At 39.8% G+C, this 27,157-nt stretch overlaps 1 protein-coding gene across 7 annotated transcripts in view; it reads left to right on the top strand.

Moving 5' to 3' along the window:
* CREB5 (cAMP responsive element binding protein 5) overlaps positions 1-27,157 on the top strand; it is a 257,025-nt gene that overhangs the window by 68,782 nt on the left and 161,086 nt on the right. For all 7 annotated transcript variants that reach the window (XR_012579640.1, XM_074537848.1, XM_074537881.1 and 4 more), the window contains one exon: positions 14,649-14,821. Coding sequence is in view for 6 of the 7 variants with exons in the window: in XM_074537848.1 (XP_074393949.1) it covers positions 14,649-14,821 (173 nt within the window). In the remaining variant the exon portion in view is untranslated. The remainder of the gene's footprint in view (positions 1-14,648; positions 14,822-27,157) is intronic.

Raw genomic sequence — 27,157 nt, forward strand, 5'->3', positions numbered from 1 at the left:
TTTGTCAGGATTAGAAACCTCTGAATGACAGCCTATACCTGATTTTATTATTTTTTTCCCTCCTTCTTTACTTCTGAATGTGTAAACAAAAAAAGAGACAAATACGGTTTCATGGTGGATATTTTTGTTCTGTAGCAGATACGACCAGTGCAACATGCAAACTGTTTGTCTCAATGACACAAACTCTTGGCTTTTTGACCTTCCTATTCATTTGAGCTTTGAAGAGTCACCTTGGGTAAAAGGTGTTCTCAGTTACCTTCTGGGACTGAGAGCTCTGGGCACTATTAAGAAGGTTTTATTGTAAGCTGGTTTCATAATTTCCTTGTAGTGTCTAACCAGATGAACAAGGTTATACCTCTATTTGATAACTACAAAACATTTTTTAGTCAGGTAAGGGTGTATTTCTATTCCCTTGGCTTGTATCATTTTAGGACCATTGTGTTTCCAGAGAGACATCCTGTATTAGTTTCCTCTGAGGGCTTTTTATTTTTGTCCCTGGTGCATTAGTTCCTAGCTGGTAGAAACAGTTACACAAGAAATCAGCCTGTTTTCTTACATCTCCTATGCCCAGGGCATATTAATAAGTCTTTGGTTGCTGCTTGCTTTTAGAAAGAAGGTCAGCATGGGTTTATTGCACATCTGCCAGTAGTTTGCAAAACGCTGGATCCTCGTAGTGACCTGTGTGCCCACCAGGCAAGTGTTGCCTTTCACAGACTGTGAGGAGGGAATCATAACCCATGGAAAGGGGCCCAGCAGATGCCTGAGGGCCATACCTCAAGCTGTCACGGGGGTTTCACCAGTTCTTGCCCTTCATTTGCTTTCCTGACCTCTTTGCATCGTGTGTTTAAGCACCTTAAAAGCCAGCCTGTGGCTCAGGGCTTTAACTGCAGGAGGCACTGCAACATGATCTGCTGGAAATTGTAAAGTCAGTGACAGAGATTTGGGTGGACTTCTGTGTGCTCCCTCACTGTTAATAGGTAATAAAATATTAACATTTCATTGTGATGGGGGATTTTTTTTGTGTGATCCTGTGCTTGACCGCCATCAACACACAGGTGTAAAATTATTCCAGTTACAGGAGAAGTACTTGAATACCACCTAGTCAGTGGTGTGTTCAGAAGGTCTGAAAGTAAAATTGGGTGGTTTTCTTCATTTTGTTGGTGTTACAGCATGAGCTAGTTTGAATATAATTTTTTCTTTCTTTTCTACAAATATTCCAGTGGAATTATTTTCAGCGCCAAAGGGAAATTTCTGTAAGACCTTGTCATAGGCCATGTTTTTGCATTTTTCTTGTTTTCCTGCCAATCTGTAACCTCCCTGTCTTTCTAACACTTGGAAAACTTTCTGCATATTTATGTCAGTTTCTGTGTCAGCTGATGTTGAAATAGGTTTCAAAACCACAGCCAGAACTTTTATTTACCCAAATATTTAGCTTTCAGTTTAACCTGACCCTAGACTGAACACGTCTGAGTTAAAGTAGCCCAACAAATCAGCTACTTTCTACCTCCTCTGACATGCAACTGGCTGTGTGGATACTCTTAGCTTGCCCTAAATATTATGAAGGGATGGAAAGAAGCATGTAAAGGTCAATGCTGTGGTTTACTTGAAGGACAGTGGTTTGTTATAAGCTGCTGTGACTCAATTGTTTTTGATACTCTGTTTATCATATCTCAGCTGAAAGATGCTAGGAAAGCTTAGCTAGAAGAGGCAGGTCTCACCAGTTTTTGTTTTCACAAAGGAACGTGGACTATAAACTGCTATGCTACTTGCTTTATGTCTGCAGAAGACTTGTGTTTGGATCCCATCTTCAAGTAACACTGTAGAGCACAAACCTTCTAAATTATGAGACTTATTTTGACATTAAATCTTTTCAGCTGGATGATTTTTTTTGTTGTTGCTTTAAAACAACGGGTATTTTTACAACACATGAGTATAACATAGAAAGTGTTCAGTTCCCTTCGATGATTTTGTTGCTGGATGTAGAGACACAGCACTAGCATCTAGCAAGCAAATACATTCCTGTGGTGTTTTCAAAAGCATATGAGAAACCATATGTTTTCATAGGAAAGCAGCTGTTACCAAGCATATGCTTTCTGAGTAGAGTGACACATTAAAAGGGCAAAGTAGGACCACGGCTTGTCTTCTAAGTTGAATAAAGCTGGCAATAACTGTCTCTTTCAATGTACAGTGGCACTGCATGTAGATATTGCCATGTGGAGTCGTAGCTGGAAGGAGGGAGACAGATTAACGTCCACAGTCTGCAGCTTGGAAGAGACAATATAAATCTCTGTCCTGCTCTGAGCTGTGAATGCTTCTGTAGGAGTTATAGTAACAGACAAATTAGCATAATGTAATTGGCTGGCAAGGTCAGCCCCTCTCCAGGAGCATTAGCAATGTTTACTGTAAGAAGAGACAGACCAAGTATTGTAGGGTAGTACATTGTCTGTTCTTTTTGAAGGAAGAATAATCATTTTGGACTCCCTACATCACAGACTTCACCATATCTTATTAAAATTCAGACTATCATATTTCTGCCTTAAAGCAAATAATCTAACAGAGCAACAATGTATATTCTCTACTATCACACAAATCTTTATTCTTTATGGTTTTGCTTTGAACCTCCTTGAGTTTACTTTTTTTTTCTCTCTTTCTCTGCTGAATAGTTTTTCTCTGGATGCTAAACTTCCATATGCATCCCTGCCAATACCTAATAAATCGTGTTGAGAGAATTAAAATTTCTAGTCTTATTACTTGGGACACAAATAGTAAATCCAGACAAACTTAGCAGCTTTCTTGTTTGGCTCTTTGAAAATAAAAACTCTGAGAAAAATTCTGGGCCAGCTCTAGCAATCCAGACTCACTGGTTCCTGCTTTGCAAACCTTGTCACATCTGTAGGTGAGAAATGTGAGGTGATGTGTTTTGAAGGAGACCTTCCACTGAGTCACAATGAGCTCTGGGTTTTCAGCCTTTGCTTTTCAAAAATTTGTAACAAGCATCTGAAATGAGTTCAAGCATTCAGTTATGAAAATGTTTCAGAAATGGCTTTCAGAATATCATACAGGGGTCATATTGCCTTTTCTTATAAAACCAACAGGAATGGTGAAGATTGTGATATTCAGTACTGACTGTGTCAGGGAGTTGCCACTGTAGTTTTCCTAGATGACTGGCAGAAAGGCTAAAATATACACAGAATCACCTTCTGAGCACTATCTTACTGGAAAACCTCTTTCCTTTTGCTTAGACAGTGTGGTCCAATGGCTTTCCAGAGCACAGTCCATTGTGTTGTCTTCTGGTGATGAAGAAAAATCAGGCAGCATTTCCTGGAGCCTGCAGTAGCTATTTTTTGAGTCTGGTGTATTAAAAATTAAGTTAGGTTGGTTTAAAATGAGCAGTGTTCAAGGTTGAAGGGTAATATTGCTATTCTTTAATGCAGACACCCAGGAGCTAGCTGGCTTGAGAACAGGACTGTGATGCTACTTGTGCCAGGCTGGAACTCCTGACCCTCTTCTCTGTTCTTCAACTTTCAGCTATCACATTGTTCAGGTTGTAAACATCCCTCTGACAGCCACTTTCTGGGCAAAAGCTGCTGTGTGGAGGAGAGCATTCAGAATTAACAGTTCTCCAAGCGCAGCTAGGCTGTTGCTCAAGGATGCCTGCCTGCCCTGTTTAATTCATGGCTTAGCTGAAACTCCTGCCTGAATCATGTTTTTCCTCCTTGAATGAAGTTATCTATCTGGCTGGTCACATCAGGAAGACCAATTATACAGGAGGATGGATCATTTTTTACTTAGAAAAGGAGCATCATGGCTCCTCAGATGCAGTGAGAACTTCACCAAGGCATTTCAGAAGCATGTGGTACTCCAAAGGAATGGTATGTAATTTCCCCAGGATGGCTCCACACCACATTTAATTAGTGTGACTGGAAGTGTGTACATCTGGATCATTGTCTGGCAGCATTATCAAATCTAGTGCAGCTTCTTTGTTTTCCTCTCAATTTCCTTATTCAGAAAAGAAGCTGAGCCAAACATATCCTGCTTTTACAACTGAGAATTCACCCCCTTCATCACCACCACCACCACCATATACCCTCAGTAAGATTTTTAGCCTGACTCTTCTGAAATGGCTCCTAATTTTTAGTGCCCATATTGGATGTACAGCCAGGAATCCTTTAATTGGATACAATTTTCTGCAGATAATGAGTTCCTCTTTTTTGAAGAATAGATCCTGCAATGTTGTCTGGACTCTCTGGATTTGAGTATGCAGTCTCCTTTACTGATTTACACGACTTTCTCTCATGTTTACAGCTACCAAACAACTGTTTTGTCTCACACTTCTTTTAATGGTATTCATTATATAACTATTTTCTGTATTGGTTGAAGTATCTAGATTATGATTTCTTGTCATTTTTGTGGGTTTGAAATGCATGCTATTTTAAAGTCCTGTAGAGTTCTCTTACAAAAAAACCTTCTTCTGCTCTCTCACTGCTGTGTTACATTGCCTTCCCAGGTGCATACACTGTTTTCTCTAAAATCTATTTCTTTCTCGTCACTTCCAAGCACTTTGTCATTGTTGAAGGTCTTTGTCCTGTTTTACATGTAAGGCAGAAGAATTTGAAATAATTTGATCAAAATCATGCAGTAAATCTGTACAAAGGTGAGGAAAAGGATGGCTGTGCCGTTTCCAGTCTACCTGACCTGCAGAACACATTTGCTCTGTCCAAGGAGTTATATATTTGATATTTTCTGCTGTCCCTGTCCTGGGAAGTTGTGTCCAAGCTCCATGCCAGCTTGCTTACTTGTTCTTTTTCTCATTAACAACAGCTCTTCTTCCAGAGATATCCATCTGTGTTTAAGAGCAAGTCACATGCCTTCATCAGTGGATGGTCAACTCTGTTTCTTGCAGAAGGACCAATATTGGTTTATTGGCTGTTTATTCTCCTAGTTCCAAGCATGTTTATTCTCCTAGTCTTGCTTATTTTTTCCCCTGCCTCTCTGTCACTTGCTGAAACCAAGGCAGGGTTGGACAAGGGCTGCTTCTCCTTAACCAAACTGCTTACCATCTTTCAGGATTCAGGGGACACTTTCTTGTAATCTCTGTTTGTCAGTAGCCCTTGCTGTACTCAGCAGAAGTGAACCTCCTTTAACTGGAAGTGTATCTAACATTTTGCCTTCAGTGTAGACACTCTGTTTGCCTTTCTAAACCTTACCCTTTTTAACTCTTATGGCTATAAAGGTTATTAATTTTTGTCTGAAGGCTTCCAAATTATGTACTTAATTTTATTAAGTTCTTTCAGTTCAAGATCTAAACTAAACTAGCTCTCCTCTCCCAAAGGATCAACCTAAAATTGATTGAAGTGATTGTGGACCCTGCAAAACTGCATGATTGCCTTTGTAATTACTTCCCAGGAGACCTGGTGCATAAACTTGATCCTGACCTGACATCTCGGTGTTCCTTTTATGATTTTCACTGATCAAGATGATTTTCCTACCAGCACACATGAAAACCCACTTCACTGGTTAAACCTATGATCTCTCATTATGCTGCAAATGGTTTGTCTGTGTCTTTTTGAGAGCACCATTAACCTTCACTGCTGGACCCTTCCCAGCCTTTTGTTTGAGTGCCCATGCAGTACCAGCCTGCCTGGCCCAACACAGCTGGCACAGTGGCTTGGGGTAACAGAATATTTAGGAGGTGCATTTTATTACCAGGGTAGCAGCATTTCCACTTGACTTCTTAGCAGAAAAGTTAAACCTGCTGGTTTTCTGCTTGAAACTGCCTGAATGGAAAATCACTGGCTGTTTTGTTGCTACCATCCTTGCTCTCTTTACCAACTTCTCCGTCTAAAAAATCTTCTGGTCATTGAGTGCAGTCAACAGCCAGGGCTGTAACTCATGCATGATGCCAATGACTTATGCCAGTGAAATCAATGATGAGAATTTCAAAGAAGCTTTAAATGAAATACAACAAATTTAGATGCCAAAGTGCTGTCTCTGTGAATTTGCTATTAACAGATTATAAATGGTTTGCATAATGTTGAAAAGCCTAGTGCCTTCAGTTAGCAGTATCAAAGGCTTGTTTAAAGCAATTCCTGGAGGAGTGCCGCCCTCCCCCTCCCAGCTTTCTGTTTCATGATGGATAAAAACAAAACTTTTTAGAATAAAGAAAGGAAGGCCAGGTTTTCAACTACCCTCTGACTGGCCTCCAGATCTGGCAGCTGCTTTTGGATGTCTAATTGCTTGTCCTGCAGAAGTTGACATGCACCTACTTTGAGAAGGTTTTTTGAGTAGCCACTTAGTATGTGCACTCTGATTTACAGAAATGAAATGATAGTGCTGGAAAAAAACTCAAGCAGAGCTTATAATTCTGTTTATTTTAATTTTTATCTATTTATTTAAACTTTTCTGGTCTTCTCAATTCATAGATAAGCACTAGCTGCAAGGAAACAGTGCAAAGTAAAGGACACTGGACTGGGAGAAAAGAGCCCTTGCATTGAGTCCTGACATTTGGCTGAACAATTCACTTTCTCATTTTCTTCTTTCCTCTTTCCTTGTTTTGTCTCTGGTCTCTGAGGCTTGTGGACAAGTGTTGTCCCTCAATGTGTCTATATAGGTTTTACCACAGTAAGGCCTTGATTTCAACTAAGGCCTTTAGGAATTGCACCTACTAAGTATCCTAGCAAATTTCTTTTCTTGTTCTCATGTTTCTTAGCAGCCCTTCTCCATTTGAAATGCATGGCAAGCTCCCTTGTTTAGAGCAATATAATGGGACCATAATTCTGTCCCTGAGATAATATTACAGATATAAGTCAGTTTTGCCTTAGACAAAGTTCTATGGAGAATGTATTTTCTTATAAACATGCTTTTTATAAAAGGGTTTGTTGTTTTGTGTTTATTGGTGTTCCATCTGCTCTAGAGAATACATTTGAGAAAAACTAGCTCCAGCATGGCATATAATGTTTCATTAGCAGGCATAACCTTGTTTATTTGCTTTTTAAAATTGTATTTAGAAAAGGAAATCAGTTTGCACCATTGACATGCTGCCAGGTTCCTGTTTATAAATGTCACAATAGGCAACTTAGAAGAAATGAAATAGTCGGTTTATGGCTTTTTGCATAAGGAATGAGAGAACTGGGTAGAGCCAGGCAGCCAGTTGTGCTCCCCCTGTTTTTTAGCCTCCCAATTAACAGGAGTTAATGCGGTGTTAGCAGTGCAAAACACCCTGAGTGACCCAAACTGGGCTTTGCACACTTAGTGTTACTGATCTTCAGCTGAAGAGAAGAACCTCTTTGTGCTATGTTGCCTTAGTGGCTATATTGGACAAGTAATTGTGCATGAAACAAGCAACCCTGAGGAAAAATGGGAAATATCTGTAGGAAACTTCAAGACATAAGCATGCAATCTGATGTCATCTTTTCCTATGGAGAAGCTATTTCCTTTCAAACTCTGGTGAAACCAATCTTCCAAAGTTTCCTTCTCCTTTAAAATATGTTCCTTTACATCACTTTTTTTGACTTTGCTCTAGTAAATGGTTTATCATGGGTACCTCTGGTATACATCATATATTGCTTACTGTGTGTGTGTAAAGAAGGCTTCATGTGTTGCAAGCGTAGTCTGGACAGACATGCTGTAAAGGGCACGAGGAGGGTAGTGGGGGAAGAGGGGAGGGAATTGTGGAAGACAAGGGTCATCTTTCAGCATTCATTTCTACTGATAATTAGAGGGCACCACTGAATGACTGTAATTAGATCATGTCAAAAAGATTAAGATAAAAGACCAAAAATTCTAAGCATCCTGCATTTTGTTCACAGTATCAGAGGAGTCGCAGCATTAGCTATCAGAGCAGCCAAAGTGGAGGACAGGCATGGAGGCTTCTCTTGCCCGTGGAAGGAGTGCATGGGCATTTCCCTGAGAAGGTGCCAGGAAGGGACTGAGGAGGTGACAGTGCTCCCTGGGTGCCCCAGGGGCAGAGGCACTGTGGGGGCAGCCAGAGCTTGGCCTGCAGCACCAGCAGCATTACAGAGATTTTGTGCAGGGCTGTCACCCTTCAGGCAGCGGCCTTAAGAGGATTAGTAGCGCTTAAATGGGTCCTTTGGACTTTGAGTTACAGTGGTGACTGCTAGAGCCTTGAGATGGCTTATACCTGGCTTAGCACTTCATATGTCTGTCCTGTGTCCTGTGCCACGCTGCTTAGCAGTGCTGTGCACTTTGCTGGAGATTAGCAGATGAGGTTTGCATCACTCAGTGTATCTCAAAAAGCCTTTCTGATAACATATGAGCAGCTATTGAAAGAAAACAGGATAAAAGATTATTTATGGTTTTTCTTTTTTGTTTTGTTTTGTACCCTCTTCAGGAGCAACCAGCATGTCTATGCTTAAGACATCCTAACTTAAAACAACAAGGAAGTTTCCCTGCATGTTCCAACACAGATATTTAGGATAAAATTTTGCAAAACTCTTGCCAGCCCCAGTTCACAAGTCTGATCTATTAATTAACAGTAGTTGTCTAAGGCTCAAAAAACTGAAGGCATTTTGAAAAAAGGGCAAGGGTTACTGAAGTTCAGAGATACCTTTAGAAATGTTATCTTTTTTGCTCAATAAATTTTGGTCACAGTGCTCCAGTGCCGGGTTTGGGTGGCAGTTCACTCTGGTCTGCGAGCTGCTGGTGGTCGCAAAGCTGTGCTAAGTCATCTGCATCTGGTCTGTGGAACCATCTTGCCTTAATTACACAATTTATGATAAGAGCACAGAGTGCTCTGTGTGAAATTCAGAGGGTTGACAGAGGTCTATGATCCAAAAAATTGGAAACCAGTGGCTGAGACTGATAAGTACAGATTCAAAGCTTTATGATTTCAGTGAGAGCAATGTTTCCCTTCTTTCCCCATCTGCCTATCATTACTTGTCATTCTTGAGTAAGGAGTTTAATTTTTCTTTATGTTTTTACCCCTTTGGAGATCAGGTTGATAACATTTGACTGAGCAGCCGTGCCTGGGGTTCAAGAAGTCAGATATACCCACACTGCTCCTGGCCTTTCAGTCTCCAGTGTGGTGTGGATAGCTGGCTGCCTCCAGTTTAGGGGGAGACTCTGGATGGGGACCTTGGGGACAGGGAAGAGTCTTTCCCCATTCTGGGATATATCATGCCTGCTGTTTCTTGTAATGTGCCATTTTTATCAGGTAGCTGCTAAGTGAGCATTTGCCTTTCTTTAAAATGTTTTGAGGAATAGATCCTTTGGCATGAGTTCTGTATTTTTATGTGTCAGCCTCACTCAGTGACTTCATACCTCTTGCTAAGTAGGGGAGTTAAATGGATTTTAGCAGTCTGCAATAAGATCTTCATAGTGCTTTGTCCTTATGCTTAATGTTACTATACAGCATTTTCCAGCAGTTTCTTTCTGTGTCCTTTTTTTTTCTGGTTTAGTGCTTTTCCTAGTTCAAAGCTCTACAGATGTTGCAGTTTAAAAAAAAAGAGTAAAAGGTATTGCATTTCAGTCTCCACCAAGTTTACACTTACCCATTTCTTGCATACTGGAATTTTTTTTTCTTTTTTTTAAAATTTAAATCTTGATAGTAGGCTTTCTTTTTCCTGTAAACCTTCAATTGCATTAGTAACATAATTCATTTTTTATCTCTGGTTTCTTCCCTAGTTCCTCATCTGTGTTTACTGGCCCTGAGTGGGCGGCAAGCTTCGTTCTGTGCTTATAGGAGTTTAGATTTTGTGTGCCAGTCACAGATTAAACAGTTGTGATGGGCTGGTGTGAGGGTGTTTTCCTTCCACTCTGACCTGAGTCAAGAGAAAATAAATGAATTGGTGCTGCTTCTGGGGACACTTGCTAACTTTTGTTTTGAAATTATCTTTTTTTGCTGTCAGGAGAGAATTCATAGAGGCTCAGTAATTTTGGTGGAGATTATACATGATGAAAATAATTTTGAAGCTTGCTTTTATTTGCCACATTTAATGTATCATTTTTTTACAACAATGTCTTCCGAGTTTTTAAGCCAGTAGGTCCTATGGTTGTGTAAGCAATATGTGCAGTGAGTGAGTGTGTCGCTGGAGGTTTCCACTCATGTGGCTTTTATATATTATGAAGTTAGGATCTCAGTAATCAGGCAAGACATGACTGTACACTTCTTAAAAGTGCACATGAAGCTGCCATTTAAATGTGTATTGTCTTAGAATATTTTTCCTTGTTAAAATACATTCATTGAGAGGAAAGCCTGTATAAATTCTAAAGTACTGTTGTATATTTGATTTTTCGCTATATTTTTTTAAAGTTGATGCCTTTTTCTTGAACTATGTGAAAATGTTTTAAGTTGTTGTGCAGGAAAATATGGACAGATGATATTTTGCATAAAACAAAAGTGTGCAAAAAGTTGTTTTGTTTGTAAATTAACTGCATTTTTTTTCTGTTTTTAATGGAAAATACCTCCTGATTTGAGAATTTATATAACAGTCAGTCTGCAAAATATCTTTACATACAAATAGTTGTAGGTTACACCTCTACTGATCTAAAAGCTTACACAGTACAATCCAGAACAGTCTGCAGTTCATGTAAAACTGGTATTTGCAATTCTTGGTAAGCCTCACAGTTAAAAAATAAGAGTAGGAAAATAAAAACAGACTTTGGTTCAGAAACTAGATCTTATAGTTTAAAACCACAGACAAACCGTGAAACTCAGAATATTACAGTAGATTGTGAAGGATGGATCAGTTCTCTTCATCTTTTGAGTTCAGTAGATGGTGGTTGATGTGCGGTGGTGCTGTGTGAAATGGATGAGTGTTTCTCTGGAAGAACCAGGGTTTGGGGGAATTGGTGACTGTCTGGGTGTATTTTGCCTGTGTTTGTGTAGCTGTCATTGCTCTGCTGTGCTTGCCAACAGGGTGTGTGTTCTTGTGGAGTGATGTGTAATCCTCTCCACCAGAACATGGAAGCATGACTTCAAGAAGATTTTAGCCTTTAGAAAAAAAGAAGTGTGTTGTCTATCCAAACTTAAATGGTTGCATGTGGGAGAAAAATGCTCAAATGTTTTCTTCAAAGTCTGAAGCTAAAATGGGCCATGAAGTGTAACTGGGGAGAAGTTAATATGATGATGATCTGCCTGCTTTCTTCTTGCATCTGGAAAGGTTGAAAATGAACACGTTGATTTAAAAATGGTTTGTGAATATGGTTTGTTGCTTTCGGGTTTATTTGTTTGAATGTTAAATACTCATGGAGAGTACTGCATGAGCACATGGGTGAGGGGAGAATTTCTATAAAAGCTCTTCAGTGTTATAATTCTATTTTCTGCTTCCTTGGGAGTGACTGGAAACTTCAGTGAGGATGCAACTTAGTCCTAAAGGACATAAATTCCTCTTCATATATTGTATCTTAATTAAGATTCACAAAATGAATCTTAAGAGCATGTCTTTTGTGTCTCTGCAGCTCCTGACATATGGGTGCCCTGCTCCCTGTGTGAACACTTATGTTCAGTTTAATAAAATAGATAATAATGATAAGCTCATATGCCTTCTTCCAATGCTTAAGCACAGTAGAGAAGATAGCTGAGAAAACTCTAAATGTATGTGTCGGTGTCATACTCTCTCAGAGCATGGATGGGAATGTTAAAAGCAGTGGGAGATCTCAGTCTGTGTCATTGCTCGTGTGGACTTCTAGAAGCTGGAATGCTGGGAGCTCCACACCTACTATCAAATAATCTTTACCATGGGCCTAAGAGCCGGAGGATAATGATTAGGGGACTCAAAGGATATGTTGTTCACAGATGCCTGATAGAAGAACATGAAGAACTCATTAAAAGTAGAGCTAGAAGCAACTTAACCAAACAACAATTCAATATATGAAGCAGAGGTCTCAGTTTCAGTCAATGTTGCTGAATTTTTCTTCTTTCTACAAGAGCCCAAAGTCAAGTCTGCAAGGAGCTTGTTAATGTCCCATCCAGATCCATTCAGAATCAGATGCAGAGCCTACACAGCAAAACCATTTTGGGAGGTCTGAAGACTGGCTGCATCACACATGCAATGAGCCTAGCCTTGCTGTGCTGGTGGTACAGAGTCATTCTGCATGTCATGATGCACACAGTGAGATCAGCTGGGCTTAGTGTCAGATCTGCTGTGCAGTACCTTCCCGCCGCCTTTCGGAGCATGCTTACTGTCCCTAAAGTATGAGCTTCCTTGGACCTCTCTGTAGATTCACAAGCATCTCACTGATGCAAGTTATTCTGAGATTGCCAAATCCTTTTCTTATGAATGTTAGAGTCATGCTGAGTTTGACATTTTGTTGGGAAACCTTAGGCTTTTACTTGGCAGTGTGGTATAAGCTTGCCCAACATCAGTGCTTGTATTACGGAGAAGAATAGACATCTAAAAGCATTGACAGGCTTTCACTCTGCTTTTCCTTTCCATGCACCACATACTCAACCTACTTTTTGAAAAGATGTAGCTTACTGGAAATTGATGAAATTTTGAAACATTGTTGGAAGTTTATGCATTTAAGATAACAACGACATTGTCTTATGGGCAAACAAAAATTTCCATATCCATCATAATTAATCTGTTTGTACCTTAGAGAGCTCTGTAATTATAGGAGAAAATTGACAAAGAAAGAAAAGAGAAAGGAAATATCTAATTTTGGAGCACAGGAATCTCATATTAAATCTTTAAGTTCTGCCCTGCCATAGTACAACAAAGTCCAGTAAAACTCTGGGCAAGTGCCAGGGTACCAGTTGTCTAAGGCTTGTGATAGATTTCCATCCTGTCCATTCCCAGGCCTTGCAGATTCATGGCACCATACATGGTTCCTTTAGAGATCATTTTAGGAAGAAATAGCAATAAAATATTGACTGTACATGGATAGATAGTAGATCTGGTTTTGCAAAATCTGGTCATGATAAAAAAAACAGGCTTTGAATCCTGAACTAGATTTGGCCATATATATATATTCTTAAAACTGAACAGGCTTTTCATCAGAAACCAGTAATGTGTTGAAGAAGTGACATTTTAATAGGAATGTGGTAGATGAGGGAGAACTTCTTTTGGAGAAGTGTTCATATGTCCAAGATTATTGCCTGATGGTCATGACATTCTTCTGTGCTATGAAATGTTACAGTTAAAGTCCTTGGTCTGGCTTCCTCTTGCAATTCATGCTCCTTAGCAAATACTTACATGAATAAGGAGCTTCTAGACCTGATCCATAATGTGTATTTACCGTAAGAGGAACTCAAAGCTGGGTCCTCTTCACTCCAGGTGAGGTGGTGTGACCATTCAACTGTAGGCAGCACCTCTGCCTCTTTATGCATTAATGAAGACTGGAACAACTCCTGTAAAAGAAACAGAGATCCCTGTGTCCACACTGTTCTGGGAAATCACATGAAATACATAACATTGGGAGATAAGGGGATAACAGCTAATGCCTTCAGTTGAGGTCCTCTAATTATTTGCTCTCTTTTTCCAGGAGGTGTAGTTCTTTATTTGGCCCATAATACAATCTTTCTTTAGGTCTAGGATTCAACATGTTGTGTGCCTCTTCTATTTTCCACATTTGATCAGAGCTCCGAGTTTCCTTTCCCACCAGCTTTATCTACCAATATTTTTCAGTGGTTGTATATGTTTCCTAGACAAATTGACTCATAAATTGTAATTTTGAATGAAATAGAACTTTGTTTTTTAATCCTGAGTATTGCAGTGGTTAGGAAGGTACTTTGTGTGAGTCTTAGTGGCAGTGTGTGTATAAGGGGTTTTTGTTCCCGTTTTCCTCAGCCTAGCATGAGGTGACAATGGAAAGTTTCTTTTCCGCTTGCTGCTAACAATTCACACGTTGATGCCTGATAGGGAAAATAATGCTCTCAAGGTTACCATATTTTTCATGTGTATACACTGTGGCTTATCTCTGGCTTGAGAGTTTTGTTTGTTTTCAAACGCAGGCCAAGTCAAACCCTGCGGTTTAACAGCAGTGTGTGTTGTGTGTACAGGCATAACAGCAGAGAAGTCTTATTCCATGGCTCCTTCCTTAGGAGTATCCTGGTCCCTTGCTGGTTGTTTGCTCAGTGGATATGAGTTATCTGTGAACTTCTGGGGTTTTTTTTGTTTTTAAGAATTTTTTAGGAGCTCTGAGTTACCTGAAGCAAAGGTTATATGTAGTGAAATACAATGCTGTTCTAAGCCTCTGGGATATTTTTGCTCTACAAAATCTATGGAGGCCAATAGAAGTGGCTGTTTCATGATGTGCCGTGTACTGTTTGGAGCTATAAAACTTGATTTGCTTGTCAGTCTAAGCAGAGACAGTACACAGTAAACAGCCCGTGCACTAAATCAAGGTGTCATCTGCTCATATCATGTTTGGTTAGGAGAAATATGTGCTAAATATCCCCATTATATATCACAAGACAGAATCAAAGAAGAACCTATGGGTATTTTTACCTAACCTGTGAGTATTTTTCCACCTGTGAAAGTAAATATTTATTTTTCATTTCTTTATTGTTGTTGGTTATAACAAGTTGTATGGACTTGGGATTTAGCAGGAGCCAGTAACTTTTCATGTCATTGATACTTTCAGATTCCTAATAGAATTCCTGTAGAACAGAAAACCAAGATAAGACATCTATATTTTTATTTATTTTCATTTTCTTCCACCATCTCCCATTTCCCTTCTTCTCACAGAATATCTCCATGCATAACACAGTTGGAGGAGCAATGGCAGGGCCTGGGTCCCACCAGCTGACAAACACAAGGATGCCAAACCACGACACCAGCGTTGTGATTCAGCAAGCCATGCCGTCTCCACAGTCCAGTTCCGTCATTACGCAAGCGCCTTCCACAAATCGGCAGATTGGGTGAGCCCATTTCCACTTTCTCGCTTCTCCGGTTCTCTGGCTCCTGCCTGTAGGAGCAGATGCTGTCCTCATGCTTCTTAAGATCCAACTGCAGGCAGGCCCAGATGTTGTTCTGGTAGTTTTTGAGGTTACAGAGTTTGTACTTGACCCTGCAGCACATGTTGCAGACTGTGGGGAATGGCCAGGTTACTCCAGATATGGCACACTGGTTCAAAAAGGACAGAATGCTCTACTTACTGGGAAGTCCTGATTTCTGCTGCCAGTTTTGTTTTTTTTTTATCTTCTTACGATCATAGTGCATGTTTTTCCTATAACTGCTCTGGGAAGAAAGACAAAGTGTTTGTGAAGCTGATCCTTTGACTTCCTTCAGTGGGAATTCTGGGTTTTCTATGGGTTCGAGCTATTTCCTATGAGGAATGAGGAATACTGGAAGACAAAAAGGCCATCAAGATAAACAGAGTTTTGCACAGTGTAAATAGCTGCTCAATTTGTGATATTTATTACCATAAATTGACAGTATGGATGCTTATTGTATTAGCTTGAATGCCAATTGAGTGCTAATGCCTGGAGAACTGTATGAACAAAACCACCCTAGTTTAGTATATGTTTTACACCTGGTTATTTCCAGTAAGTATGAGATCCTCATAAGTCACAATAACATGTTTTTAACTGTACAGAAACTGCCCTGATGGCTTGAGGGTACAGTTTTTCATCACACAGCTCTGAGAATTTGGGAGTTGTGTTATACATGAAAATGTATCAATAAAAAGATACATTAGTGGACTAAGAAAGAAGCAGCAGTATAGATTCATTATCTGTCAATTGTAATTTGATCACATAAATTAGTGATATCTGCAAAAGCAATCACTGTCCTCAGTCATTATCTAAATAACTATCAACTTTAAGTCTTTTCAAAGTAAAATCATGAAGTGAAATCCTGGCATTGAAAACTGAAATTCTAGTTATTCTTGGGTTTTCTTTCAAGATTTTTGGTGTAGGGACAGGCTGTGTATCTCCCATGGTAGCTGGAATGGCCCATGGTACTGAGCTCTGGGCTACCCAGCTGTACAGAGAACACAGATTCCATCTGCTGCCCCAGTTTTGTGTTCCTGGCCAAGCTCCTCTATTTTCCTTTTTACTACCATTTCAGTATTTGGTTCTTAATACATTAATCTGGTATGATGGGTCACGTAAAGCTATTTGATAGATGTGCCATTTGTGTATGCTACCTCTTGTCAAAACACAGTATTCACTGAGATTTCACATGCAATACCATTTGCCTGTGAATCCAGCAAAGCTGTTGTCTTATATATGTCCCATTCTGTTCAAAGAGAGGGGCTGGGAGAGAGGGAGGGAGGAAGAAACAGTTTCTTTTTCAATTTTAGAAAGAAAAACATTAACTAATGCCATTATTTGTGTTAAGGATGATTAAGCTCCTGTTCAAATTGTGACTTAATAGGTCTAGTGGTAATTATGATCCTAATTAAAAGCATAAAAAAACCCCAAACAACTTTTAATACTCAGTGGTGAGGTGTTTTATGTAAGACTCTACTTGGCTTCCAAACAATTGTTTCTATATAATGAGAAAAAAACTGCATGTGGTTTTGCAAGACCCTGTCAGTCAGGTTTTAGGTTTGTGTTGGTTCAGGGCCATGGCGATTAGAATCTCCAAAGTTGGTGGGGTTGAGGATAAAAAGGCCTTTTCCTAGTCAGTGGTGTGTCTCACTTGGGAAACTTTGCCGTGACATATCTTAATTCTTCCCTGTGACTGAATCACACAAATGTTTCCTAAGTCTGAGTCTAAAGCTGCTTTATTGGGAGGCGATTGTCAGCATTTTAGTCTCTATGTGAGCTGGTGTGTGAATGAGACTTATGGTGTGACCTCCAATATACTCTGTTCCCCATTCTTCCCTCTTCCTAGGAGGTTTTGGTTTTTGTTCATGGTGTGTCCTAGGAGATAATTGCTGTATTTTCAACTTCCTCTACTTGCCAAAGTCTTGAGCATCCTTGTTTGTCTTCTTTTCCTTCAGTCTTTTCCCTGAGGTGTCTGTTTTACTTATTCAGAGAACATATCTTGTCATTTCCATTTATCTTCATCTTATCCTTCTAAATGTGCTAAGAATTATATCCACAACTCATTCATGAGGAATACAAACTGGACAACTGAAAAAAAAATCAGATTAATTCAGAAAATATTTGAGGCCTTCAAAGTTTGGTCATTTTGATTTAGCCTTGCAAAGTTTAGGTTGTTTAGCTATTTAACCAGCCCAAATGCTGAGGTCCTCATATCAGTGCGTTTTGCTTGAGTTTCCCTTTTTTAGAAATCATCTGAATTTGCCCCAAAGGGTAGATGAGTCTTTACCATGAAGAATTGTGCCAGGCAAAATGCCTTTTAATGAGCAATAAAACCAGCAGAGAGAAACTGGGTAAAACTCTCACTGAGTTCTGTAAGAGCGGGATCAAGCCCTGAAGGTTATAGAACCATCTTGTAGCAATATTCTGATTTTTATCACAACCACAAATATTTTAGTGTCAGACTATGGCCAAGCCACCTGCAAATGTTTATGATGGCCTTGCTCCAATGAAAACAGGGAACAGCAATGAAAGTCTTCATTTAGCCCCTGTTTGCAGGCTGTGCTCTAGTAACAGAGAATGGGACCCACCTGTGCCCGCACACAGCTCGTTTCATGGTGAGGAGTGGGCGAGTTTGTAGCAGCTGATGTTCCCAAGGGATGTAATTTTTCCCGACTTTCATTTCTCCTTCTCTTTCTTCTCCCTCTCCCTCTAACTTTCTCCCTCTCTCCCTCCCTCCTTCCCTCCCTCTGTGCCTCTCTTTTTTTCCTGTCCCCTGCTCTGGGGGCTTGCACATAAAATGAGATATTGACACAAGGCATGGGAAAACATGACAGAATGTGCATTGTTGGGCAAGCCTTACTGGCACAACGCATATCCACACATTGTTTCAGGTATTAAGCTTCAGCTACTACTGAACAGGCACCCAGCCAGATTAATCAGATAAAAGGAAGAGCATGAAGGTTATTAACTTAAAAAATAAGACAGGGTGCAGCCCCACTTTCCTCCCACCATGTTCCTTTTGTTGAGAGCAAACAGCAACATTAGCATTACAGCAAGCTGGCAGGCTGGTATAAAGGTCCCTGATAGTATTTATGTGGTGAGGCAGTCTCTAACCTCCTTGCCATCCCTCCTCCCTCCCTGCCAAGCCTTCAGCATGTGGGAGGAATGCTGGAACTAGTAACTACTTGTGCTGATGAAAAATCAGTTGAGGAACACTTAGCAGTGAAGGGTGTCTTTGGCTGATTAATGGCACATCATTTCTAGATAAGATACATGGAGGAAAAGCAGTATGGCATATGGAGGAAGGCAAGAAAAAAATGATATAAGACATGCATTTGTCAAAGGTATAGAAAAGCAGATAAGCTGAATCAGCTCAAGATATGAGACTCTGAACTAGGCTGTACAATAGCAGTGCTTGTCTTCTTTTTAAAATAACTCAATTTTTTCTGTCACTGAATATATAGCAGTGTGTGAGAGAGTTCTGGGCAGACAAATTGGTGACAACATGGCGTGGTGGTTGTTCTATCTGGACACATCTTTTGCTAAGAAAGATGTGTTTTTCAGGCTATCAATTGCAACCCAACAGCATTCATGGAGAAGGTAACTTGCTTTCAAGGTAGTTTTTCAAGCTAGTAGTGGACATAAATATATGCAGTGGACATAAATAGTATTTATTCCAGCTATTCCAACTCTCTGGTACAGCTCTGCAGCTGATAAAGAACATGGGAGGTTGGAGGATTGTCACAGATGCACCAAGCTGTTAACATTGTAGTAAATGGAGAGTGAGAGTGAGTCCAGTTTCAGTGAACTCAGGCTCCAAAGTGGACATAGAACACTAACCATGTGATGTAGATTATCTGTTTTTAAAGTGTTTTAGAGCATTTTAATCGAGATAAGATGGTCTTCTGGCACAGCATCAAAAGGGAAAAATTGCAACCACATTTGGTGAAATGCAAGCAGGTAGGAGAAAGCAACAAAGGGGGTTTGGAAGATGCTTCTGGTGCCTTGATGTTGTGAAGAATCATGGTACCAGTGGGAGAACAGCCTTTCAGTCCCCACATGCAGCATTCATTTTAACACTAATGCATTGCCTTACTGTTCCTCTGTCTTTCCTCTCATGGCACCACCTGTGTCTCTCTGGTTCCAGTTTATTGTCTCTTCATGGGTTTGAAGGCTTTTCAAACAAAAGGGCATGGGAAATGGGATAGTAAAAAAATTGACTACTCCATGCATGTAGTGGGGCTAACAAAGGTTTGGTCATTTGGAAAATGAAAAAAAAAACAACTTCTCAGTCTTATCTAAAGGGTCTCAGATGGCAGAAGGACAGGTTGTCTCTGTGGCAAGCACAAGAGTTTCACCATAGCAAAAGATATCTGAGACTGGAACTGCTGGCTGAGTTTTCAGAGTATCCTGCTATCACCCTTTATAGCTCAAGGAAAGAGAAAAGGCTCCTGTAAGAGACAATCATAGGCAGAAACACTTCCATAATGCAGCTAGCTCTGGAAGGCACTTGGAACAGGCAGGTAACTGAGAAGGGTCTTTGTACATCCAAGAGAAAGTCTCTCTTTAAGCTCTTACTCAGTTGGTGGAGTGCGTAGCATCAAAGAGGCCATGGAATGATGTGCTTTTATTAAATTCAAAGACTAGTTCCCTTTCCAGGAAATCTGTGATAAAAACCTCTGTTCCAACTCATGTATTCGAACTGAAGTACCACAGTATGTTGTGAGATGAGAAGAAATGTGCAGTGAGAGATGAAGCATCAAATGATCACTCAGTGGCTTGATCAAGTCCATTCCATAGCCTTGATTGTGCAGCATGTAAGAACATCAGTGAGATCACTGGAAGGGGAGGAGAAGGGAAGACAGAACATCTGACATTGTCATTCTGTCCAAATTTTTTTTCTGTCTTGGTAGTAAAAGTTGAGCTTTAATCACTGTTTAACAGTCCTGCTTCTTTTTTCTCTTTTTATGCTAAGACATGTTTTCTGTAGTCCCTTCTATCACACTGACCTTGGCCAACCTTGATGTGGAATCCCATCAAGCCACATGAGAGCAGCAGCCACAAGTCTCTGGGAAGCTCAGGTGAATTACATAGGAAATTATTACACAGAGAGGAATTCCAGGAACAAGCTGTCTCATAGCTTAACTTAATAGAGAGGGCGATGAGGGAGAAAATGAGCTGGACCCTCTCAAGCTGCTCATCCCTTTTAGCAAGCTGCTGCCCAGGTCCACACATGGGCCTGCAGGCTGAACCATGCTGCTCTGTCTGTGATATTTAGAAGCTCTGTCTGCTCTCCAGCAGCCTCTGCTGTTGTATGTTCAGGAGTTGCTGACTCAATTTTTCCCCGTACTGCTGAGTCAGGAAGAGAAAAAACAAACAGTGCCAGTCTGTGTGCCAGGCACAGCACAGACAGGTGGTTGTTCACAACACCTCTCTTCTATCCTCAAGAATATACTCCTCTGCCTTCCCAAAAACTATTCCTTGCTGTAAGGTGTAGGAAGGGGCTGGAAAGTACTGACATACATCAAGGTGACTTTTGGGGGACTGAAAGGAGGATCATTAGCCAGGTAATAAATAGCCTTGACGAATAAATAGCCTAATGAACACAGTGTTTTACATTTCATACTTTCTACTTGATAGAAGTCCTAGGTTTGTTAGAAATGTTACTTTCTCGCAGCAAGAGCACCAAAACCAAAAAGTGTAAGGGATATTTTGGGACTTGCTGCCCACTGGCTCTGACTAGGATTGTTGTCTTGTGTTATGAGAAGAAGCCAGCCCTCTCCCTCTCCTGATGGTTGAGATAGGCAGTGAAACTATGCTCAAGCCAGTTCTCATGCAAGTGATTTCTAAGAAATGGATCATGATGTTTTTGTCCTGAAAATCTTGTCCCACCCAAGAACGATAGGAAAAGAAGGTTAGAATATGTACTGCACCCATAATTTTATCTGAACAGAAAGACTGAGCTTTCATATGCATTGGTTGGCTCTCACATCACAGAAAGTCATAAATAGAACTTAAATATAATATATAGAACTTGGAGAATCTAGCATTGATTCCTTAATTTTAGTGGCTGGTATCTCTTACATACCTCCCGTATATATATAATACACACTGTATAAATCTTCTTTAAAGGTGTCATCAAAATTTATGGGCAGAGCTTCTGATTTATATGACTCTTTGAACTGAAACAGATGTAAAATCATTTTCGGATGGAAGAGGATCTCAGAATTGCAGTGGGTTTGGTATGACAAATCAAGCTTTTCCTAGAACAGAAAAAGATCATTAGGGCCGCACAGCCGAATCTCATAGCTCTGCTCTTCATCACAGGTTTGTGCTTAACATGCCCTGATGCATGGTTCCAGTATGTGTTTTATCCAAGTGTCAGCCTGTTTGACAGGTAACTAAGCTGCAGTAAAACACTAACTCAAACAATACAAGACTTTGTTTGGTGTAAGGTTTTTTAAAAAAATTATTTTCATTTAAGCAACCAATTCGCAGGTTCCAGAGAAGCAGCAAGCCTTGCGGTGCTGCCTTACACCATGTCAGTTCAGAGAAGGGCTTAAAGGCTTGCTGGGGGTGGCACAATGGCTATAATGATATTAAAAAATTAAGTCCTTTATGTGCAAAGAATTCTGATAAAAGATTCATTGACAACTAAGAAGTTATGATTGTATCTGTTTCAATAAAGGAATTGGCACTGATGTCCTTGACAGAGAACACCTTGATTTTACATGGTTTGTCTTGCCAGTGTCTTTTTTGGACACTTCCAAAGGAATATAAAAACATACTATAAGTTAATAAAGTGTTAACACTTTGGGTTGGTTTTTTTTCTTTTTTTTTTTAAGCTGGTACCTGGCTGCAAACCAATTGCAATAGTTCAGAGGAAAGTGCCTGAGGGAAAACACAGGAATTACAGACTTTGTGTAAAGTGTATGGATCCTATTTTACCACCTGTAAAAGTAGGCCTCCTTATGAACTGATGAGTTTTCAAAATCAATGGTACAGTATAGTTCCATTTAAGGCATATATATGGTTCTATTTATACTTATGGACAGGCCAAATACGCATTTGAAAAAGAAAAAGCAACCAAAAACCAAATCAAACCAAAACAAAAAACCCAAAATACCAACGATTTGAATCAAAGGCATGGGTAAATCTAAGATGACAACATTACCAAAATTAGTTCTTTACAAAAATGAAATTATGCTTGATTTAGAAGGTAAAAAAGTTATTTAAATAAATATTTGGAGACCCTCTAACAAAGTTCCATGTGGTAAACCATAAATTTAAATTCTCTTAGTTATGTTTAGTAAAAAATTGCTGTGTTGAGCAAGGAGCTGATGGCTAGACAGAACCTGCAGGTAGACTGAGAGTGCAGGAAAAGTGTTCCTTGGAAGAAGGAACAAATTAGAGTGTGTGTTTTAGAAACATTTGCTGCTATGAGCATCTGTGTTCTGTGAACAGAGACGTTTATTCTGAGCTCACATAAATGAAGTGGAATTTTGCCAGTAAAAGAAGGGGTTGTGTTACTCCAGTCGTAGGATCCAGGTCCTAATTGGTTTATGAAATGAAGGGGGCAATCTTTGAGCTATTACCAGCTTCCTCTGCTGCAAGTGAAGTGAATCGCAGCTGTTCTGATAGGGTCCATAAAACTTGGTGAGGTAATAAAATGTTTGCAGTGAACAATTCTCAAAATGGGTGAAATCCAAATCCCTAGCTTATTTGACAGTATTAAGAGAATTGAATGTACTTCCTGGGGAATTCTGAATATTATGTTACTTTTATCTAGTTCTTTAACTGTGAGATGCAGGCTCACTGGTGCTGTAAATGTAAGGGCTCAAAGTAGCATTCTTCTTTTTTAACCCTACAGATAGAAATGCATTGTGTGCATATATACATATGTGATACAGGAAAAAGCTGCGTTCATTGCTCATTTTCTAATGCTTCTGGTTTGTGCTTTTTACTTCTTTATACTTTTCTGTCTCCTGATCTCTTGCTCTGTTCTGGTGAGATTTTTTTAAAAAAACATGGTTAGCATCAAATGATCCTACACAGAAATATTTGTGGTGCTTCTAGTCACATGATTTCTTTAATGAAAACAATAGCTGTTGATATTTTAAAGTTTTCTTCAAGTAACTTAACATTTGCTAGACCTGGTTAGAAGTCAGATATGTCAATTGTAGCTTCTTAGCAGAGCAGTTGTTCTGAGCAGTTCAGTTCATAGTGGTTTTGACCTAAAGATCTTTGGCATGAGTTCAAGTCCAAACTGACATTTTTGGGTATCATTGTATTTATTGAGGAATTCACAATTTTCCTTGAAAGCCATTCAGTGTCTGTCTAGAATTCTGTTGTTCTTCTCAGCATTGCCATAATTAAGCATTTTTATGAAGGGCTTGGCCGTCTTTAAACTTTGTTTTTTCTTTTTATTCTCCACTTTATAGAAATGTCTGTGATTTCCCAGGCAAAGACAGGATGATCACACCTTTGATAGTAAAATGACCTAAAAAGAAGACAAACAGAGAAGATAATGAGAACTTTCTTAGATTAATGAATTGGGTTTCCAGGTTGGTTAAGTGCCAGCTGGTTGTGCTTGCTGCTCATCCCCTTTCACACCTGAAGCTTCCCCCTTTATATCAGTCCTTGTATGACAAATGTTGCTCATCGTATGTCAGACAGGCCATTGCCTCAGGTGTGTGGAGAGTCACCAGCCAACATTTCAGCCACAAGGTGCTGCCTGAAGGGCCTCTGATCCTTCAAGCACTTTGCAAGGAAGTGCTGGCAATGGTGGAATATCTGGCTTCCTTTTCCGAGGAGGTTGCTCATGCTGTCTGTCCCTGGCTTGTAACAGGCAGTAGGGCTGTCCCAGGTATTGCACAGGAAGATGTGCAAGAGATGCACAGATCTGAATGGTGGTGGTCTCCTAGAGCTTCTGGGCAGAGCTGCATGCAGAAAGCTTTCCTGGCATACTCGGGGCTAAGGCTTGTGTTTTCAGTGAGTGTTTTTGAGCTGTTATTAGAAAATGTCCCTGGAGAGATGAACTGCTGACTTAATGTGCCTGAAGGAAACTCTCTTTGGACATGCTGGACTTCATTAATTCGTTATCGCTGTGAATTGTTGATGTAGCTTTTTTGGGCACCAGATGTAAATTAACATAATGAAAGTGGGCAAAAGGCAGCAGTAGTTTTTTAGTATTCAAAACAATGCAGTCTGTTAAGCTCAACAGGCTGTTGTGGGCGACTGATTCTGGTTGAAATACAACTACAATTTATGAAGATATCAGCTGTAGCTGATAACCAAAGCAGACCAAATTTGAACTGATCTTGTATTATTTTTCTCAATTTGTGCTTGTTTCAAGTGGTTTTGTCTGAGATTATATGGCACAGGTAGTAAACTAAGTTCTCACTGACAGTATGTAGTCTGTAGATGACAATTGGAGCCTATCAATGCATACACACCAAATGGAAGAGTTATGTGGAAAATTTTACCCTCTTTACAATTAATTTCCTTCGTATTGTGTTTTAATTTCTCCTTTCCCTGCAATCTGTTCCAAGTCTATAGAGGAGAGAGACCTAGAGTGTTGTTGAATTTTTTCTGATCTGTAGGGAAATAAAATAGGAAGCAAAATAATATTTCTACTGTGAAGTAGCAAAGGAAGTTGCTACTTCAGTCAGTGAGTTCCCTTTGTGCCATACTAAATGGATGTGGAGAAAGATATGGAATCTGGGCTCCATGACAGGGAAGAAAATCCATACTTTATTCCAAATTTTCCCCTGGCCTGTATATTGTTCTATTGTTCCAATAAGAAATCCGTGACTCAGAGGATTCATTCAAAATCTATATAAAACATAATAGGCAAAGTTCATTCCAGAAGCCATCAAGTGAAACTATACTTCTCTGTGGGGAAAGCTGGGGTCCCTTCCAGTCTGGTCTTTTTCTGTATACAGCCTGGTAGCATGGAGCTTTTTGTTGCACATTAATGCAACATCAAGGAGTTGTGGGGCCCTAAGTCCCATAAAGCAAATGCTAGAAACAATATTGGACCCAAGCAGAACCCATAAATGCAGAGAGAAGCAAAACCCCATATATAAAAGAAAACAGGGTCTGAGAACAAAAGCACAAAACCACATTTCAAGCCTCAAGGGGGAAAAAAAAATCAGTTCTTGTTTTGGAAGAAGCATCCTTGGAAATGTTCAATTTTCCTTATGACCAAGTTGGGAAGCTGTAAGTTGTGTCCTTGAAGACAGTGTATGAATATATGTATAAGTGACTCTTAGCCAAAAAAACTATCCCATGTTGACTAGAAAGCCCCACCACTGAGGTATACATTTCCTTCTTACTCCTCCTGCTTGTCCATTAGACAAACAGGAAAGTAGAGACACCCCTGCCATGTTTACAGGGCTTGCCTTGTTATTTGTGTGATGGGCAGAGAGCTAAGAGCTGTGTTGCCAACCCTGCTTATTGGAAAAACCTGGAAATAATTAAGGGACCTCATTTGTTATTGCTTGTATGTTCAGTGGTGGAAATTACTTGAGAGAACAGTTCTACTGGTACAGAACAGTGCTTGGTAATAGAACAGTAGAAAAATGACAAAGACAAAAACAGCTTTGGGGAGTGGGAGGTAAAATATTATTCTAAAAAAAATTCTACTTTGGTTTTGAAAGATTTTTTCTTGTGTGTGTGTTTTCCAGTAGAGAAAAAAGAATGTAATTTGCCTGAACTAGAGGATGACTTGTAATGTTGTTACTTGTTACTGATTTATTTACTTGAATGAAACCTATGAATTACAGTGGGAGTTTCAGTTGAGTAACATTCAATATTGTGTTGTTATTTTATTACTGGGTCTGCTGAGTGTTCCCTTCTATGGTGTCTTCTTCCAAGAGCTATGAACACTGTGAATCTTTTTGATGTTACTCTTTCAAAATCAAGGCTGTGCATTGCAAAACCAGCTACCCAGGCAAAGGGACTTTCAGTGCTTCAGCACACTGCTCCTTCTCTACCTACATTTCTCCTGAGCTGTCTGCTTGATTCCAGATCTGCTTCCACAAGCTGATACAGGTCTTTGTTTATGAGTCGGGTCACAGGATACGAGGTGAGTGTACCTGTTGTACACTGCCTTTCTTGTTGTTGATGTGCTTTTCTGGGTGGGAGGTGGCTGTACTGTTGTTTCACTTGAGCAGGCATATGGCAGAACACAGTGCAACAGGGACAAGTGTTGATGAGTGAACAATGAATTGTTAAGTCAAAGTAGAGTATTGTCAAAGGAAAAAAAATCAACAATCCCAAATCAGCTCAAGATCAGTATCTGAAGATTTCAGGCTTTGTTGGAGTTTCTGTTTGCAGTTGCTTCTCTGTCATGTAGTGTGTGTTGGAAGCATTCTCTGTTGTGACATTTGCTGTGGCAGTGTGAGGCATACATATGTTTGCATGCTCATGCAGTTTTTGCAGGAGGTGTGATCACGTCGAATTGCACCTATGTGCTCTTGTTCCCTCCACTTCTCGTTTTGCAGAGTTGCAAGGGGACACAGTCTTTTACTGAAAGTTGTGACATTTCTACATCCAGTTCAGTGGTGGCTCCAGGGTTCAAACTTGCAGCCTAATTATGAGCCAGGCTGTTACTGTCAAGAATAAAGCCATGTACTGTAACTGAGAGTAATCAGTTTGGATCGCATTCGCAGATTCTTTGTATTAGCTTTATCAGGTCAGGCCATCAGAGAGCAGATAGACAGGTAAGACCAAAAGACCTCTGAACCCAATTAAAGTTGTACCACAAAGAAATCAAATTCATGTGGTTTACATTTCAGAAAGTTACATTTCGTGGGCTGTACTTACTTTTATTCTGTAACCTAATGCAGACCATGTGAACATTTGAAACGCTTTTAACAGTTAACCAGCTCAAATAACACAGAACCAGAGAGGCAATAAAGAATGAATTAAGACTGATTGCAACTACAGCCAATTTTTTTTCCTCATAAAGAAATATAAAAGGCTGATATATTTAAAAACTACCATATATATAGTAATTTTGTCTTCAGGTTTTAGCATGACAATAGCCATTCTCATATATTTTAAAATAAATGTTTGGTTTAAAAAGCAATTCTAAACCCACAGTCTTTATTTTATTTGCAGTATTTTAGGATGAGTTTGGATGTGCTGTGGTACCACTGATAGTCCCATTGATGCACATAGTTTGGGAATTGGTCATACAGCTCTGAGATAATCCTGAGGAGCTGACATTTAAAATACTTGGCACAATAAGAGCAT

The sequence above is a fragment of the Zonotrichia albicollis genome, chromosome 1 (genome assembly GCF_047830755.1).
Source record: "Zonotrichia albicollis isolate bZonAlb1 chromosome 1, bZonAlb1.hap1, whole genome shotgun sequence".
Lineage (NCBI taxonomy): Eukaryota > Metazoa > Chordata > Aves > Passeriformes > Passerellidae > Zonotrichia > Zonotrichia albicollis.